Below are 14,497 nucleotides of genomic sequence, written 5' to 3' on the forward strand. Positions count from 1 at the left end.
AAAAAAATACGAACCTAGTGTAATGTGTGAATGGCCAACAACCTCCAACAATATTGAAACGTCATTTCCCGTTTCTGTTTCAACATGGCTCCTTGTTGTTTAGCCCAAATTAAGCATTTGATGCTATATAATTTATCTCTTACTCAGTAAATTACACCTCGCGTGTATGCGAATTTTCGTTGTATAACTGAAATATGAGAGCAAATTTCTAATTTACGGTAAAGGTGAGTCATACAGAGTTGATAGTGAATCGAGTGCTTTAGGGAGCGTCATTAAAATGCGGACATCACGGTTAACGTTTAGGTGATGCACATTAATCGAATAGTCGATAATCGTGGCTTTCTAAACATTAATGAGCATAGGTGGATGATTATGTGTGGAATTATTCTGTGTTTTGTTTCTGTGTAAACCAGATTTCGCAAAAAGCAGCTATGCTTGTAGTACAAATGCAGAATGTTATGATTTTTGAACTATTTAAAGTTGCATGAGCTCTAGTTTACACACATTTTTACTTCACAAAACAATGCATTACATATTATATGCATAGTTTTTAAGTAATTTTGAGCTTGAACATTTTATTATTATTTTGGTGTATTTTTTTGTATAATTTTATTTATAATTTTAGTGTTCAACAACAAAAAAACTAATTTGAATTTACTATATATAATATAATATTTAATATGTTAAATATAAAATGTTTATTATTTAATACTAGTGCTAGGCAAAAATTGCTTACATGGTAAAAATTGTTCTGATATAATATATATGTGGGTGTTTTATAAACATTTATTATATTTATGTGATACATAAAATTAAAAATTGTATATATAATTTGTATCATGTACACATATTTTTATATGTAAATATAAATAAACATTTTCTCATATATATATATGTGAGAAAATTCTAAGTAACAAAATTGTAACATATAGAAAAGAAAATGTTTATTTATATTTACATATAAATATATGTGTACATGATACAAATTATATATAAAAAATTAATTCTATATATAAAATTATTAAACCCCCTGAATTATTAGCTCCCCTGTTTATTTTTTCCCCAATTTCTGTTTAACAGGGAAATTTCTTCAACACATTTCTAAACATAATAGTTTTAATAAATCAATTCTAATAACCAATTTGTTTTATCTATGCCATGATGACAGTACGTAATATTTCACTAGATATTTTTCAAGACACTTCTATACAGCTTAAAGTGACATTTAAAGGCTTAACTAGGTCAATTAGGTTAACTAGGCAGGTTAGGGTAATTAGAAAAGTTGTTGTATAATGATGGTTTGTTCTGTAGACTATCAGAAAAAAATATATAGCTTAAACGGGCCAATAATTTTGACCTTAAAATGTTTCTTAAAAACAAAAAAATGCTTTTATTCTAGCCAAAATAAGACTTTCTCTAGAAGAGAAAATATTATCAGACATACTGTGAAAATTTCCTTGCTCTGTTAAACATTTGGGAATTATTTTAAAAAGAAAAAAAACCTCAAAGGGGGTTTGATAATTCTGATTTCAACTGTATATACATAATAAATATACACAGTACATACACACAGCCGTTTATGTCAACACAAACTTTTATTTTGCAATCACGATTAATTTTTGCCCAGCACTATTTAATATATTTATATTATAATATATGTATACAGAAAAAGTAAAGAACAATATTCAATAAACCCCATTGCAGTAGAATAGTACTATTTTAAGATTTTGATGAGTTGTATTTTCTTGATTTCTATGATATTTCTTACAAACATATTTTCATGAAATATAAGAAAAAGTCAAGATGGTCCTTTGATTGTATCACACAGTCCTTTTATTTATTTCACAAGTGCTTTATAATTCTAAGCATGATTTATTATTATTATAAATATACATGAATAAAATTCCAAAAATAGTTTAATTAAGTAAATACCTAATATAAATAATTTAAAAATAATATTAACATTTCAAATAAAAATTTGCAGAATTATTCTGTCCTAATTCATGTATCTAACTAGTCAATAATGTTATTGAATAATGTTAATTGAATTGAAATAAAATTATTATTGAAATCAGCTCGACGTCTGCTTGTCTAGATGGAGAAACCTGCAGAAGGCTCTTCTCATGCTCAGCGGGTGCTGTCCATGCTCAACCAGCAGAGAGCTTTTGGCCAGTTCTGTGATGCCATACTGAGCACAGCGAGCGGACAGGTGCATCTGGCTCATCGCAATGTCCTGGCCTGCTTCAGCCAATTGTTCCAGGAACCCACTTCAAAAACATCATCTATAAAGCTCGACCTGCCTTTAGAGTGTCCCGATGATGGACTCGAGCTACTGCTGAATTTCTTCTACACTGGTGAACTCCAGCTAGACGATAGCAATCTGCAAAAAATCCAAAATGCAGCCAGCGGATTATCAGTGCCCGTTTTTCTTATACCCTGCCAGGGTATAAAAACTCCTGACCTGAATGAAGACGATCCAGCCAAACCACTGTTTTCAGAACCTCACCCTGATCAGACTCCAAATAAAAAGACTAGATCTGGACAGAGGACCAAAAATAAAGCTGACACATTTAGGTTGAGTTCAGCAAGCGATGATGAGCCTCCTGCATTGACGTCTACTACTATCACACGTTCTGGAAGACGTGTAAAAGGGCCCAGTCGACTGGTTGGCGAAAGTCAAATTTCTGTTGTGACCAGACAAGGAGTGGGAAGGAGAAAAGCATCATTTGTAGAAGACAAAGAACAGGAGACTGAAGCCATTGAGGATGGAGATCATCACAGACATGAAGATGCAAGTGAGACTGAGGTACTATATGGGTTAAAGATATAAAAGGGCTTTTCAAACACCCAAAATACATGTGTTATACAGCTGTATTTTGATAGGGTTAGGGTTATGACTTTGAGGATGAAGCCACTAAAATGTCATTGGTAACAATAAGGTACTACAATAAGGGTGTGTTGGTTAATGCAGTTACTAACAGTAGCAAACAATGAACAATACGTTTTTTACAGTATTTGTTCATGTTAGTTAACATTAGTTGATGAAAATACAGTTTTTCTGTGTTCATGTTAACTCATGGTGTGTTAACTAATGTAAACAAGCATTAATAAATAAGTAATGCATTAATAAATGGTGAACTATGAATTATAAATTCTGTACAAGTATTGTTTATAATTAGTTCATATTAGTAAATACATTAATTAACATTAACTACTTAAACCTTATTGTAAAGTGTGACCATGTTATTAAGTTTAACAGTAGTTTAGATATGAAAGAACATTACCAGGCCTATTTACAAGAATTCTTTGATGATATTATTTATGACAACATATTTATTTAAGGATCACAGTGCAGCAACAAAATACAAATTAATTGCCTTTTTAAATCTTTTTAATTTACAATTCAAATATTTTAAATTTCAACCACTACATCTAATAAGGATGGAAAGATTCCCTAATTTGCTCTATAAGAAACGTGAATGATGTGATGCATTGGTTTAAAAAGTGTGCATCTTATTCAAGTTTGTGCCTAATATATTTGCATAAATAAAACTGATTAATTTGCCATTCTTACTTATTGACCAATAATCTGTGACCAGTATTTTAGATGTAGATTCATCTCTCTTCTCTAAAACCTGTATCAGATCTGCAGCAAGGCTTTGTCAATCAATTGATCCACCATGATAAATAACCAAAATATTTGTGCTGTTAAATGTATCTGAGAAGTTTTTTCTTCCTCGGTACACAAACGACATGTCACAAGTTTGTCTTTGTGTTGATACAAGTTTGTCTCTAGTTGATCCAAAGTCATGCAAACATATCCATCCATTTGTTTGTCAGTAGTGAACACGTGAATATGTGGGACAGAGTGCAAAAATGGTAATTCTGAGTGAAATTAAATATGCATTTTGCTACAATATTTGTAGTTGACATTAAAGGTGCTTTCTGGAGAATTTTAAACCTATATGCCTATTACGTATGGAAGCAGTGAGTGTAAAGGCAGTAATGGTTAAATAAAATATAAGCCACAGTCCTATGTATTGCTAATATAGTAAATTGTAATATTTTTAAATTAATTTATTTTTTATTAATCTTTTGTTTTGGTCATTTTAAAGATCAGTTTTAGATTGAATTATTCTGTTTTGCTGTTTGTTAAAAGGCAAAATAAATTGTAAAGCTGTCAAAACACCAAATAGATGATCTGCATGGCTAAAATAGCCTATGTGAGAGAGTCCACAGTCTGTTAGAGGAACTGAGCTTATCCTGGCAGTTAAAGGAAAAAAATAATACTCCGTATACAGATTGTACCGCATTGCGATAGTGATGTTATTATTTATAATGGACTATTTAAGGAGTTTGCATGTTTTCCTTGTGTTCACATGGGTTTTCTCCGGATGCTCCGGTTTCCCCCACAAGTCCAAAGATATCCGCTATAGGCTGAATTGGGTTAGCTAAATTGTCCGTTGTGTATGTGTGTGAATGAGAGTGTATGGGTGTTTCCCAGTGATGGGTTGCAGCTGGAAGGGCATCCGGTGTGTTAAAAATATGCTGGATAAGTTAGCGGTTCACTGGACTAAGCCAAAAAGAAAATGAATGAATAAATATACTTCTTAAATTTAAAAGATCATTACTTACTTACTCTCGGGGCTGTTTATATCGAAGTTGATATTTAGCCGCGCAACGTTGGTGTTTCGTGACATCTACTTAGCCATTCATTAGCTCAGTGCTCAAGCCCCAACCTGAAGGACCAGGACATTCACTATGGAAAATTTAGCTAACCCACTTTACCTACAGCACATGTCTTTGGACTTGTGGGGGAAACCGGAGCACCCGGAGGAAAACCCACGCGAACACGGGGAGAACATGCAAACTCTACATAGAAATGCTAACTGACCCAGCCGAGGCTCGAACTAGTGACCTTCTTGCTGTGAGACGACAGCGCTACGCACTGTGCCATAGTGCTGCCCTTATGGATCATTATTGGGCATTATTATATCAGTTTTCATTATCAATGCATTTTGTAACAGTGTTTTTCCATTCACTTGTAATATAAGGTCTGTAAACTTGCACACTAAACTTTCTTATCCAGCAAGTCAAAATGTGTATTTTAAAAGTTAACATAACGGATTCAAATTAGCATTATTAGCATGGGCATGTGCAATTCCTGTTGTAGAGCATGTATGGTCAACTTATGCTTAGAATTATTCAAATGCATAGTTTTATTGAAAGAAAAGACATTAAAAAAAATCTTGAATGAGCAGCACATTAGGCTTCATGGTTTGTCACAGCTGCAGCACTCTATGATTAAAATTTTACACACACACACACACACACACGCACACACACACACACACACACACACACACACACACACACACACACACACACACACACACTAAAACATCTCAAATTTCTTTTGGATCAGAAATGACTGTTTCATTCTCTGTTTTCAGGTGGATAGATTTGTTGATAACCCAAATGATGACAATGATGATGTTGAGGATGCTGCCAATGATGATGATGACAGTGACAGAGGTGAAAGTATGGATATTACTATTGAGGGAACTGATGAAGAGTACATGCCTCATGATTCACCTTGCTCAACCACAAAGACTCAACGGGGAAAACGAAAAGAGAAAAGTAGCAATAAAAAGAATGGGGAAGCAACATCAAAAGACAGCAAGAAAGGGGCCGTCCAGTGTCCAACATGTCACAAAACTTTCCTCAGCAAGTATTACCTCAAAGTACACAACAGGTACGTCCCTTTGTGATAAGAAGTATTGGTTGTACGCAAATTGACCAATATTTGTTTTTAGTGCCTATTGACTGAGTAAAAAATTAAATTCAGTATTTATAATAAATGCATTGCACACGAATACATGTACATACTTTAAAAATCTCTACATATATATTAATGTTTATATAGCATTTTGTTATATGTAATTATGACACAAATACAAATTTTCTATATATGTATATTAGGGTTGTCACGATACCATTAATTCATCTTACGATACTGTACCAGTGTCACGATACCAAGTAGTATTGCGATACTGTAATTCATAACTCAAATTATGAAGAAAATTGTAAGAAATAGTATATTTTACATGTTAAATGGGTTGTAAATAGGTCACAGCACTTCACCTAAGATTTATTCATTCTTTTTGTTTATTTTGTAGATAACTGACCAACAAAAAACATCAAAATAAAGATACAAATTATACCAAATAAAGTTTGTGACAAATGAGCATTTTTTCCAACAAAATTAGGCTATATGAAGTGGTCAAAAATGTTGCTATTTTGGGTTTTTCATCTACTGTTTTTTTTTTTCCAGTCCTATCAGGTAGCAATCGAAAGTAATTAAAAATTTCACTTTGTGAGTTGTTCTTTTTAAGAGATTTTCGTGGTTGTTGTAGCTACTAAATTATATTGAGATGAACAGAAATGAACCGATTCAGATGTGCATTTGAAACGTCAGAAAACATCATAAAACTTGCAACCTTAAAGGGCTCCACAGACTATTTAAATAAAATGGACTGTTGCACAAACATGTGAGCATTTTAGTGACTTTTCCACATGCAACATTATCTATTATAGATAGACCATTAATGACGATATTACCGTTTACAAACTACAGTGGCACCGCCAGTATTTCTGAGCCATAGTATGGCGATACTACCATAGTACCGGTAAATCGTGCAACCCTAATATATATTGTTGCCTCTCCAAGTTTTAGAAACAGCAAATAATAACTTGATTTCTAGTTGATCATTTGGTATCAGAAGTGGCTCATATTAAAGGCAAAGGCCTCTAGATTGTGCTTATTTTACAAAATAAAGTATGATCATGCCTTGTTTTTTAATTATTTAATTAGGACAGTAAGGTTTGGCCTTACTTAGATGAAAGTCTTGTTACTTAACAAAAATAATGTGCAGTATAGAATATAAAGTCATGGTGCTGTGGAAAAAGAATGAATATTGTGTATGACTCCCATGAGCTTGGAGCCTTTGCGGATTTAGATTGTAACTAGATTGTAATATGTCTGACCTGAAATTCTGCCTTTCCTTATGTCTTCCGGTCTGCAAGGAGACACACTGGAGAAAAGCCATTTAAATGTGGCAAATGTGGGAAGTGCTACTTTAGGAAGGAAAACCTACTGGAACACGAAGCCAGAAAACTGTCTGACCAGAACAGAACTGGTGAGTTTGATAGTGAAGAACAATTTATAATAAGCACAATTGCTGCATACTAGTACTTACTGTACTTAACACAACTTATCAAATTTTGGGTTTGTGTCAGGTGTTTTCATGTTCAAAATGTACCATGACCTTTAAAAAGCGGCAAGAGCTGCGTTTTCACACAGTCATGCACACTGGAGTGATGCCCAATAAGGTACGTCAGCCATAGTGAAGGTCAAATGTGACCTTTTTGGAATTGGACATTGTGCCAGTCTGATTTTATTTGTCATATTAGTGCACATCGTGCCCTGAGCAGTTCATGCAGAAGAGAGACCTCAAGATCCACATGATTAAAGTCCACGGAGCTCCTAAACCACATGCAGTAAGTGACTTTAATGTTATGGACTTAGGCTTGTATTTTCAAAACATTTTATTTTACAGCTTAAGAGTTCTCCTAAATTGCAATAAAGGTTTTTAGTTACGCATTTTCTCTTAAAACCTTTTTCACAAAGCTGCTGAGACAAACCTATGTTAAGGAATAGAGCGAGAAGACTTAAAGAGTCTTCTAAGATTAAGGGTGCGCTTGACTTGTGAGGGCTCCATGTCAAACCATAATTCATAAAAACATCTTTAAAGCGCCATTTTATTAGGTACTTGTTGATGCCAGAGGTGAGAGGAGAATGCCCAGACTGGTTTGAGTTAATAGAAAGTCAACTGTGACTCAAATAACCACTCGTTTCAACCGAGGTATGCAGAAGACCATCTCTGAACACACAACATGTCCAACCTTGAGGCAGATGGGCTACAGCAGAAGATTGGAAAAACGTTGCCTGGTCTGATGAGTCCCGATTTTTGCTGCGATATTCGGATGGTAAGGTCAGAATTTGGTGTCAACAACATGAAAGCATGGATCCATCCTGCCTTGTATCAACGGTTCAGGCTGGTGGTGGAGGTGTAAAGGTGTGGGGGATATTTTCTTGGCACACTTTGGGCCCATTAGTATCAATTGAGCATCATGTCAACACCACAGCCTACCTGAGTATTGTTGCAGACCATGTCCATCCCTTTATGACCACACTGTACCCATCTTCTGATGGCTACTTCCAGCAGGATAACTCGCCATGTCATAAAGCTCGAATCATCTCAGACTGGTTTCGTGAACATGACAATGAGTTCACTGGACTCAAATGGCCCGCACAGTCACATGATCTCAATCCAAAAGAGAGCCTTTGGGATGTGGTGGAAAAGGAGATTCGCATCATGGATGTCTAAAGTCTCTGAACTGCATACCAAACACTGATATTTTAACCAATTCTAAAATATGAATCAATGTCTGACTATCTCAGATTAGGCATGGAAATAAACAATACAATAGTGATTATCAGAAATATTACAGCTAGGGCTGGGCGATATGGAAAAAATGCAATCTTGATAATAATTTTTTTATAATGAACGATAACAATATATATTTCCATATAAGTTGTTAATGCTTCCAGATTTAAAAGCCACAAAAATTAGAGGGTCCATTAAATGGCATAACCAGCCTGATCTCACGAGAAAACGTAAGTATTTTACGTTTTGACAGTTTAGTGGAGTTAGAGTTCAGTCGTACGAAATGGTACGATTTTAAAAAGGAGGCGTGGCACCTAACCCCGCCCCTAAACCCAACCGTCATTGGAGGATGAGCAAATCGTACTAAATTGTACGAATTAGATCGTACGAATTCGTACGAATTAGCACCTAAAAAAACAGTTACGAATTGCAGTGAGATTGTGTTGGCATAACATATTTTCAGACGATACATTTTCTGTGGCTGAAAATTCAATACATCTTCAATATCAACACACTTTATTGATTCCCATCGATGCACAATTCTGCTGTGTGATTGGCTCTTAGATCAGTATAGAGTAAAAAAAGTCCAGAGCTTATCATTGTTATTGACATAAATTTTATCGCGATTCAATATATCGTTTATCGACCCAGCCCTAACTACAGCAAACATTGTGAGTGTATATTAGTAGCATTTGTTTTTGGCATCTGATGTGATGTTATCACATGTCTGGTCTAGTGTCCGCTGTGCCCCAAGTGTTTCCTGTCCCGCACTGAGCTGCGTCTGCATGAAGCTTCCAAACATCGCGGAGAGAAGCTGTTTGTGTGTGAGGAGTGCGGCCACCGAGCCTCCAGCCGCAACGGCCTGCAGATGCACATCAAAGCCATTCACAGGTAATGATTGGCAGAGGAACTTTATCATGACTTGTTTATTATTTTAAACTGATAAATTTTTATGTGAGGATGCTGCTGATGCTAGAATTATGCAAATACATTTAAAAAAACAAAATCATTTTTCTACACTGTCTGTGGCTGTTGATTTGCAAAATTTACAGCACATATTTTTTTACCAGCCATAAAACTAATATAAAAAAATATCTATCTATCTATCTATCTATCTATCTATCTATCTATCTATCTATCTATCTATCTATCTATCTATCTATCTATCTATCTATCTATCTATCTATCTATCTATCTATCTATCTATCTATCTATCTATCTATCTATCTATAGGCAAATAAGGAACTGAATTAGATTGTTGTTGTTATTATTATTATTTTTGTTATCATTATTATTATTAGTAGTAGCAGTAGTCATAATAGTAGCTGCAGAAGGAGGGTGGTGGGGTGTCATGGGCAAAAATGAAGAGCCCGGGGGGTTGGAGAGGCTTGGGGTGGGTCATGGACAAAAGTGAAGAGCGGGATGTCGCGGATGAAATTGAAGAACTGTGGGGGGGATTTGATTGGGCCCCTAATAGTAACTCTGGGATCCCCAAATCAGAGTGGGCCCATAGAATCGTCCTACTACAGTAGTAGTAGCAGCAAGAGTAGTAGTATTTATTTAATCAAATTATAAAAAATAAATCAAAATAAAATATCAACGAAGTACTATTGATCTGTAAAGTATTTTATAAAAGTATATTTAATTCACATAGCAATTTTAATAATTTATTTTTTTCATGAAAAGTATTTATCGTACATTTTTTTTGTCTTTCATTGACCTTTTATTTTGAGAAGAAACTAAAAAATAAAAGAAACATTTCTTTAAAGCCATAAAACTAATATCAAATATTTCTTTAAAAAACAGGCAAATGGGGAAAAAAGTTAGATTGTAGTTGTTTTTCTTCTTCTTATTATTAGTAATTGTAGTAGTGATATTTATGTATTTATTTAATCTAATTGTAAAAAAAAAGTATCATACTAGCCAATATGATATGGTATGTTTTAATTTCAGGCCCTGGCTATAATTATTATTGTATGTTTTGTTTATCCATTGGAATTATTGATTATTGAGTAGTATTTGTTGTGCTTCTTTTCAGAAACGAACGTCCTTTTGTATGTCAGCTCTGCAATCATGCTTTTACCCAGAAAGCAAATCTGAGCATGCACCTACGAACACATACAGGAGAGAAACCTTTCCAGTGCCACCTCTGCGGGAAGACATTTCGTACTCAAGGTATCAACCAAAACATACAAAAACAAAAACCCTAAGCAAAGCCAAATCACTGCAGTTTGTTTATTACTTTTGTATCATTGTGTGAGCAGCCAGTCTGGACAAACACCACCGCACACACACAGGAGAGCGGCCGTTCAGCTGTGAGTTCTGTGAGCAACGCTTTACTGAGAAAGGCCCTCTCTTACGCCACATAGCCAGCAAACATCAGGAAGGTCGACCACACTTTTGTCAGATCTGCAACAAAACATTTAAAGGTGAGACAGAAGGCTGAACGATGATGCTTTTCAGGAAGTTACACAAATTTAAGTAAGTGAGTATACTTATTTTTGCATATAAGTATCTAAAATACATTTATATTTTGTATTAATTTTACTTATTTTGCAAGATACTAGTATTTAAGTGCAATTTAAAGACTAGGTTTATTAGGTTAACTGGGCAGTTTAGGTTAAAGATTTTTATAAACTGCATTTATTCCAGGCAAAATAAGAAAAAAATAAATAAGACTTCAAAATGTATGACTTTCAAAAGTAAAAAAAAAGAAAAGGAAATACTGTGAAAATATCCATGCTCTGTCAAACATTATGTTATATATATAAAACCCCCTTTGAATTTTTTTTTCTTTTTGAATTATTTCCCTAATGATGTTTAACAGAGCAAGGAAAGTTTCACAGTATGTCTGATAATATTTTTTCAAAGTCTTATTTGTTTTATTTTGGCTAGAATAAAAGCAGTTTCTAAATTTTTTACAAACCATTTTAAGGTCAAAATTATTAGCCCCTTTAAGCTATATTTATTTTTATATAGGCTACAGAACAAACCATCGTTATACAATAACTTGCCTAATTACCCTAACCTGCCTAGTTTTGCCTAATTAACCTAGTTAAGCCTTTAAAGGTCACTTTAAGCTGTATAGAAGTGTCTTAAAAATATCTAGTAAAATATTATTTACTGTCATCATGGCAAAGATAAAATAAATCAGTTATTAGAATTGAGTTATTAAAACTATTATTTTTAGAAATATGTTGAAAAAATCTTCTCTCCGTTAAACAGAAATCGGGGAAAAAAAAAAACAGGGGGCTAATAATTCAGGGGGGTTTAATCATTTATATATATATATATATATATATATATATATATATATATATATATATATATATTGTGTATATATTTATATGTATTTTAGTTAAGAGAAATTAAGAAGAAATGACGGCATGTGTTTAGTTTTTTTCCTTATCGCAAACACAATAGTAATGTGGTAGTGTTTGCTTTGCTTTGTCTTTTTTGGGGTTAATTATTGTGAACTCCTGGCTGCAACAGAGAAATACTGGGAAATGTCTGCAGATTGATGGCATTTCAAGCCGTTCAGCCTTATAATCCTAAAATGTGAGCAAAAATCACCTGTTTTGTCATCACTTTAGACATTATGCTAGAGAATCATTCAAATACTAGCTCTAAAGTGGTGTTGGTGAATGAGCAGCGGTTTCTGCTGTTCTAGCGTCAGCTGCAGATGTTAAGGAATGGCGTAAGAAAGTAGTTCCTCGTACAAAAGGGTTTTTAGACTTTCCGTGTTTGATTTTCTTTTTTATATACACGATTATGCCATCGAACTGTTGTATAAATGCAATATCACACAAGTAGCAGTGCGATATGGCTGTATATACTGTCACTGGTAGGACACTAAGGCAACACACGCCTCCCACCAGTGCCGATATACAGCCACATTGCACTGCTACTGGTGTGATATTGTTTATATATAGGTATTTTATATTTATTTCATGCTCTGTTAAACATTATGTTATATATATATATGACATGATTAAACCAACAACTATATATTAAATGTATATCATACCATAAATAGCTTTTTTTATTCTAATGTAAATAAATATTTACAAACATAAATACTATCTTTATTCATTTCCAAAATAAAATAAGCAATGGTTAAAAATGCCCCTGGAATAATTTCCATCCCATTATTCCCCATCAGCCATTGAGCAGCTCCGGGTTCATGTACGGCGTCACAAGGGCATGAGGAAATTTGAGTGCACACTTTGTGGTTACAAGTTCACCAGACAGGTATGCAGCACCAATATTTGCAATGCTTCATTTCCTACTTGCCGTATAAGATCTCAGCATCTCCATCCTACCTTCGCCAGGCACATTTGCGGAGACACGCTCAGATCCACAACCGCATGGAAAACTACAGTCCCAGACAGAGGAGATTACGTAACCTGGTTGTGGAGGACGAGAGCGCAGCAGCTGCTTCATCCGGTCTTCCAGTCCAGACAGAGGCTCAGGCACGACCAGCAGACATGGTTAATCTGGTTATCCAGCAAGAGGGTGCTGGAGGAACAGGAGGAGAGCAGGCCTCGTATCCAGTCACTGATGAAGCAGTGAATGCTGAACAGACTGGCTTTGCTCTGGCTGAACGAGAAGATGGAGTCGAGCAGACGGAGTTCACTGTAGCAGATGTGATGGAGCAGACGCTGCTGGTGCGCGTACAGGAGGCATATCCCATACATCAGTCCGATGTGGTGGTGGAGATTCCCAACACTGCGGCTGATGGGAAAGACTAAATTAAGGAGACTCGTTGACTCCAGAAAAAAAAGGAGACAAAAAGACATCAAGGAATTTGAAGTCATTCAATGTAAATAAACAGCTTCCATGCATGGAAAAACAGGTAAGAGATATCTTGTATGTAAGAAAACACAATGAATCTTCCCATTCTCACATTCTTCCAAGCACAAACTTTCCCTTTCATTCCTCTTTAAAAGACAAAACCTATTTAGAATCAAATCTGAGAGGTTTCTGTCCCTCCATTAAAGGTATGTTCATCCAAAGCGAATGAATGAAGTCCAAAAATGAATCAATCGGTTTAATCCAATTCTGAAAAGACTTGTATGGATTTAGTTTAGGCTTTATTCTCATATAAACTTTGATCGGTGAACATGTAAAGAACTCAACCATACTTGCTTAACTAAAACAGGCCTCATTGGTTATTTTACAGTTCAAATGTGCCATGTGATGTAAGAGCGAACCTCATTGCAAGCATGCCTGAGCTTCCATGATTGATTCTGATTGCAGTAAATATTGCTTTCTGTGAATCAAAGCCTTCATTTAAACTGTTCACCATGTAAAGTGTCTCTTCAGAATACTTGGTCTTTTTAATCTCTTCATAATGCATCAAAATGAGTTTTAATCATTTAAATGAATTTAAAAATTATATGAAAACAGATTTGGTTGTGTCAAGTATAACATGACACAAGATCTTTAGTTCTGTAAGTGGGATCAGTAGTTAACGTGAGGCCAACTTTTCAGGTCAGATGATTGTTTGTTTGCTTGTAGTAATGCATTATGCCTCTTCTTTTGTATTAGCTAACTGATGACTGGCACTATAAGCTAGAAGACGTCTGACAGACTTAATAGCATATGACCAAATTCTTGTAAGAGAATGTCTTGATTTATTCAGCATCTGGATTGCATAATTTGAAGGTTTTTTGTAATACAAGTAAGGCTTCATGTATACTCCTGCTTAATGGAATAAAGCATTGAAAATAGATAGATTTTGATATTTTTTTTTATTTGTTTTTCTATGCTAATAGTTTTATGGTTCAAAACTTACATTTTTAAACTACATAACTAAAATAAATTTGATAAAAAATATCAAGATTCAAGAAAAAATAAACAAGAAAATTCCCTTTCAAATTAAATTTCAATTAAAAAGAACACAATTAGGATCTGGATTTTTAATTTATATATTTGTGCTAAATTCAATTAATATATTGAAACTATCAAGATAAAAAGTGCAATTC

The 14,497-nt window shown here is 34.3% G+C and overlaps 1 protein-coding gene across 1 annotated transcript; it reads left to right on the top strand.

Annotated features, from left to right (window-relative positions):
• Nucleotides 1–82: 82 nt before the first annotated feature.
• zbtb48 (zinc finger and BTB domain containing 48) lies at nucleotides 83–14,230 on the top strand. Its single transcript, XM_056449955.1, is given in 12 exon segments — nucleotides 83–224; nucleotides 2,096–2,806; nucleotides 5,454–5,755; nucleotides 7,087–7,174; nucleotides 7,176–7,199; nucleotides 7,300–7,392; nucleotides 7,474–7,560; nucleotides 9,247–9,401; nucleotides 10,549–10,685; nucleotides 10,775–10,939; nucleotides 12,673–12,761; nucleotides 12,842–14,230. Coding segments are annotated over 11 exon segments (2,271 nt in total). The 5' UTR covers nucleotides 83–224; the 3' UTR covers nucleotides 13,262–14,230.
• The last annotated feature ends 267 nt before the right edge of the window (nucleotides 14,231–14,497 follow it).

This window comes from Danio aesculapii, chromosome 23 (genome assembly GCF_903798145.1).
Source record: "Danio aesculapii chromosome 23, fDanAes4.1, whole genome shotgun sequence".
In the NCBI taxonomy this organism is placed as follows: domain Eukaryota; kingdom Metazoa; phylum Chordata; class Actinopteri; order Cypriniformes; family Danionidae; genus Danio; species Danio aesculapii.